The following is a 6000-nucleotide window of genomic DNA, read 5'->3' on the forward strand; positions in this document are numbered from 1 at the left end:
TGATAGTCACAATAAACAAATAACAGCATTGTCTGACAAACCAGATCAAAATTAGGTAATAATGCACTATTGTGAATCTTGAAGTTTTTGTGGAGAATTGAATGTTCCATTTTAGGGCTTGCAGCCAGTTCATTATTTCTACTGTTTTGACTCAAATCCTAGCATTTGCTTATGCCAGTTGGTGTCGGACTTTGAGTGTGAATTTCTGGTTTTTTATTTCTTGATATGCCAGATTATCTACAGCAAAATTCCAGGCATATGTGTCATATATGCGTTATTTTTATTGTAGCATCACCTACGTGACATATTATTTTTTGGTGGCTTGATAACAAATGCATCAACAATGAAATGGTGTGAATGTGACATACATATACATGGGTGTGTCAAATTGGTGGTAAGCATCAGACAGTACAGAAACTCATACAAGAGTAAGACTAAGAAGGAAATGGATACTTGAATTGTCCAACTGCAAATCCTCATCCTTGTTGATTAAGCTGCCTATCAATGGTTTGTCCATTAGTTCTGAGTAAAACAGTTCATAATGAGTGGGAACTCCATGGTATCAGTCACTGTATAGTAACTTCAAAAGAAACAGAGATTACTGCACAATAAGAGCAAAACAAATCATAGGGCTATAGATAGAGATATGCTGAATGAAACGCATTTGGCTGTCAAGAGAGCAATGTGTGATGCCTTCAGTGACTGCTGTAGCAAAATATTGTCAAATGACATGTCACAAAATCCAAAGAAATTCTGGCCATATGTAAAGACTGTTAGTGACACCAAAGTTAGTTTCCAGTCCGTAGCGAGGGAGGCAGGAACTGAAATTGAGGGTAGCAAAGCGAAAGCTGAAATGCTTAACTCCGTTTTCAGTGGGACATACCTTCTGCCATGCACCTCACAGTGGTTTGCAGAGTGTAGATGGAGATGTAGATCTAGTTCCCTGCTGAGTGAATCTCAAGAACATGGGGCTGTAGTCAGAATCTAACAAGTGTTTTATTTATTTAAATGACCAGTGTAAATCCAGTGTTCATTCCCAACATATTTATTTGTCTGTAGAAAGCAATTGTGTCATTGTTTGATACTTCATTCTTGCATCGTGCACATAGTTTGTCTCATATAATGGTGAGTTTAATGCATTGCTAATATCTCTTATGGAGCTGGCCACTGTGGCCGAGTGGTTCTAAGCGCTTCAGTCTGGAACCACGCGGCCACTACGGTCGCAGTTTCGAATCCTGCATCAGACATGGATGTGTGTGATGTCCTTAGGTTAGTTAGGTTTAAGTAGTTCTAAGTCTAGGGGACTGATGACCTCAGATGTTAAGTCCCATAGTGCTTAGAGCCTTTCTTTTATCTCCTATGAAATATTTTGAAGACAGTGACTTTGTTGCCATATAAAGCCATATTTTACTCCAGATAGATAATTTACTTTTGGAGAATTTGAAGAGAGGGGCATTGAAGTTTTCAGTTTTGAAAATAACTGTGTTCTGGAGCTACACTGATGACACATTCATTGTAAGAAATTGGAGCTCACAGATCATCTCAACTTATTAACATAGGAAAATTACAGTTACCACAAAACAGATGTCTACAGGTTTTGGATTTTGTTTGTTCAACAGGTCAAGGATGGGACTCTAAGGCATTTTATTTAAGGCATATATATCTACAGTTATACTTGCAGAAATATTGTGTAAAATAGAGGCTTTCAAAGAACTTTCAGGCAGTGTGTAAATGTTATTAATTAATCATATGAATATAATAGAGGGAAACATTCCACGTGGGAAAAATATATCTAAAAACAAAGATGATGTGACTTACCAAACGAAAGTGCTGGCAGGTCGATAGACACACAAACAAACACAAACATACACACAAAATTCAAGCTTTCGCAACCAATGGTTGCTTCATCAGGAAAGAGGGAAGGAGAGGGAAAGACGAAAGGATGTGGGTTTTAAGGGAGAGGGTAAGGAGTCATTCCAATCCCGGGAGCGGAAAGACTTACCTTAGGGGGAAAAAAGGACAGGTATACACTCGCGCGCGCACACACACACACACACACACACACACACACACACACACACACACACACACACACACATATCCATCCGCACATACACAGACACAAGCAGACATTTGTAAAGGCAAAGAGTTTGGGCAGAGATGTCAGTCGAGGCAGAAGTACAGAGGCAAAGATGTTGTTGAAAGACAGGTGAGGTATGAGCGGCGGCAACTTGAAATTAGCGGAGGTTGAGGCCTGGCGGATAATGAGAAGAGAGGCTATACTGAATGGCAAGTTCCCATCTCTGGAGTTCTGACAGGTTGGTGTTAGTGGGAAGTATCCAGATAACCCGGACGGTGTAACACTGTGCCAAGATGTGCTGGCCGTGCACCAAGGCATGTTTAGCCACAGGGTGATCCTCACTACCAACAAACACTGTCTACCTGTGTCCATTCATGCGAATGGACAGTTGGTTGCTGGTCATTCCCACATAGAAAGCTTCACAGTGTAGGCAGGTCAGTTGGTAAATCACGTGGGTGCTTTCACACGTGGCTCTGCCTTTGATCGTGTACACTCTTTGCCTTTACAAACGTCTGCTTGTGTCTGTGTATGTGCGGATGGATATGTGTGTGTGTGCAAGTGTATACCTGTCCTTTTTCCCCCCTAAGGTAAGTCTTTCCGCTCCCGGGATTGGAATGACTCCTTACCCTCTCCCTTAAAACCCACATCCTTTCGTCTTTCCCTCTCCTTCCCTCTTTCCTGATGAAGCAACCGTTGGTTGCGAAAGCTTGAATTTTGTGTGTATGTTTGTGTGTCTATCAACCTGCCAGCGCTTTCGTTTGGTAAGTCACATCATCTTTGTTTTTAGATTTTTTAAGTAATCATGTTGACATATGATTATTATTTATTACTATTTTTTTAAAAATTTGTTGCAGTGTAAGGAGTTCTTCAGCACAGTGGGATTTGAGAGTTGGCTTCTGAGAACTATTAGTGCAGGAATGGCTCCAGTGACCTCATTGATAGAATTATTTTCACAGGTTTGTAGTTTATTTTTCTGTTATTACAACAATGCTCATATTACAGCATCTCATCCAACATGCATTTGTCTGTGTGTCGTTGCCTAGAGCATTATTTGCTGGTTTGTCATCATATAGAACAGTTCTAGGTGCTTCAGTCCGGAACCGCACTGCTGCTAGGGTCGCAGGTTCGAATCCTGCCTCGGGTATGGATGTGTGTGATGTCCGTAGGTTAGTTAAATTTAGGTAGTTCTAAATCTATGGGATTGATGACCTCAGATGTTAAGTCCCATAGTGCTTAGAGCCATTTTTGTCATCATATAGGCATTTTACATACAGACAGGGATATACTGAAAATAGAAGTACCATCTCTGCTGTAACACAAGCTTTATTAATGTACTGCACGTAAAGCATTTTACAGAGGAAGGTTTAAAAAATTCATATAAAAGATGATAAAAACCACTCAAGGATTAGTCCTTAGGCCTGTTCCAACTGATTCCTACAATGCAGTATGAAGAGTGACCAATGATCATGGGACATGTGATCATCATGAAGACATTGCCCCATATTAAAGTTCACTGAATGTGTTAAAATATTAGGAAAACTTAAAAGAAAAAAAAAACCTGCATGTGACTCATCTGTGAGAGTAGCACACCTCTGATGTTTTGGCAAGAGTAGCACACCTCTGATGTTTTGGCATTTTGAATATCATTTTGATAAAAATCACGTAGCAATTTTGCCCAGATGGCCAGTCTACTCTGATGATTATCTTTGGCACGTAAGAGTGAAATCTCACAACTGTACGCTGGCTTCTTAAGATTTTACTTCTCCCACAAGCAGGACCATATTTTTGAGAAACTTGAGTCATAGCATGTGAATGATTTTTTGCCCATGCGTACTGCTATTACTGTATAGTACTGACCTTAATATTCATTTCAGTCATGGCACAAAAATCTCTAGGCTTGAGCATATTGTGATCAAACTGAAACTACAATGATTATATATTTAACTACCCTTCCAGCATGTCCTAATGTCCCTACAGTACCACTGGCTTGATTCTGTCATCTCTGTAATGTGCTCTGAAAAACAATGCTAATTTAATAGTCTTTCTTCAGTCATCTTGGGAAGTTACAGCTGCTCTGACACAATGATTTCTGTCAGGGAACTGAAATGTGGGAAGATATTGACATCATCTCCTTTCCTTTATCATCAAATATGAACCAAGGTTCACAGGCTTTGTACACATGCACGGAATTGCAATGAAACAACTGACTTCGGTTATTCACTTTATTGTCTTTATTGGCACTCTATATATGGCTTTCTTCCACAAAAGCATTAATTATGTGTAACCATTTGTTATTCTTGACCTGATATATGTGTTGTTTGCTTCAATTTTCCAGGTGCTACTAATGGGCCCATTTCGTCTAGTCGGTGCTGGATATTTGCTGTCATTTCAAAAAATTGTTCAGAACTGTACGAATAATAAGGTGCCGACAAAGAAGACGGAATGACATATAAAGACTCATACTAAAATTATTGTGATACATTTGTGATAAGAATATGAATAGGTATTTCTACAAAATGTACTTGTCTACATTACATATTAAAAATGAACTGTGTGAGTGTTTCAGTGTTGTTCTTTTATTCCTTCCAAATCACTTCCTGATGGTACACATGTTGCAAGGGACTGCCTTGGGGTGCACATGTGTGTGTGTATGTATGCGCACACTAATGGTAATGGTATTGTAGTCAGAGCACAGCAAGCTGTGTTTAAAAATGCAATTGTTTTACTTCTTAATTTGTGAAAATAAATGTTTAGTAAATTGATTCATGGAGTTGATGACAAGCCTTAATTCCCAAATACAACAGAAGCACCAGAGAATGATCTGGAGGAAGTCACATTCACCTCCTAATTTATACTTCTCTAAACCACTCGAAGGAAATACCAAGGTGCACTCTTCGTAAACTCCGAATCAATTTCTTTGAATATCCTTGTCAAAACCATTAATAATCAGTTTCAAGATCTCATGAAGAGTAACATACTTGCAGAATCTCATACACTGATGAGCCAAAAAATTATGACATCTGCCCATTTCAGTACTGAATGTCGCCTGGTGATATTGCAGGTGTGTGACACGGTAAGGAAATTATAAAAGCAGAGCAGAGATGGATGGTGTGAATGATTCTATTCCTTTTTTTTAAATTACTGTTTGGACTTGTCTGGTGCAGCCCACCATGAATTCCTCCATTGTGCCAACCTCTTTATCTCAGAGTAGCATTTGCACCCTATATCCTCAATTATTTGTTGGCTGTATTCCAGTTCCTTCTACCCATACAGCTTTTACCCTCTACAGCAGTGGTTGCCAACCTTTTCTACCTGGTGCCCCTCTTTGCAATCCCAGAATGTTTCATGCCTCCTATGCATATGGATTTAATCTACAGGGTGTTTATAAATGAATATCGGGGTTTTTGAGCTTTATAATATTTATTACATTAAAATTACAGTTATAAATGAAAGAGCAACTCAAACAGTTGTGTTTGGCACCAGGGCCCATGTGCAATGCGCAATGTTTCCGCCGTAATCCGCTAGACAGCGGTAGTAGCGAAGATGGCGACTAGTGAACTGAAAGCGTTTTGCAGTTTGCAAAGACCGAATCTGTAGTTATTGTACAATGTGCGTTCTGGCTCAAGTTTGGTTATGATCCTCCAAGTGTCGATAACAATGGTAGAGGGTATCATCAATTTGAAGATACTGGCTGCCTTCGTAAAGGGGTAGAGCTCAAGACGACCAAGAGTTAGTGAAGAGACTGTTGAGCGAGTGAGAGAGTCATTCACTCGTAGCCCAAAGTTTGAAGAAGATGAGCCAGAGAACTTCATTTTCCAGCCACCCACCTCACTGGCATAGCGAAGTACGCCATTGGTTGAACTTAACTGTATCCAAGTGCTGGATAGGCCATAAGGGGCCCAATGACAGGGCTTGCTTTG

General features: G+C 39.8%; 1 protein-coding gene across 1 annotated transcript in view; it reads left to right on the plus strand.

Moving 5' to 3' along the window:
• Positions 1-4645, plus strand: part of LOC124805202 (3-ketodihydrosphingosine reductase) — a 70259-nt gene extending 65614 nt beyond the window's left edge. Inside the window, exons 7-8 of the mRNA XM_047265698.1 lie at positions 2935-3036; positions 4416-4645. Coding sequence (XP_047121654.1) covers positions 2935-3036; positions 4416-4526 — 213 coding nt within the window. The 3' untranslated portion in view covers positions 4527-4645. The remainder of the gene's footprint in view (positions 1-2934; positions 3037-4415) is intronic.
• Positions 4646-6000: the final 1355 nt, after the last annotated feature.

Source organism: Schistocerca piceifrons, chromosome 7, assembly GCF_021461385.2.
Source record: "Schistocerca piceifrons isolate TAMUIC-IGC-003096 chromosome 7, iqSchPice1.1, whole genome shotgun sequence".
In the NCBI taxonomy this organism is placed as follows: Eukaryota; Metazoa; Arthropoda; class Insecta; order Orthoptera; family Acrididae; genus Schistocerca; species Schistocerca piceifrons.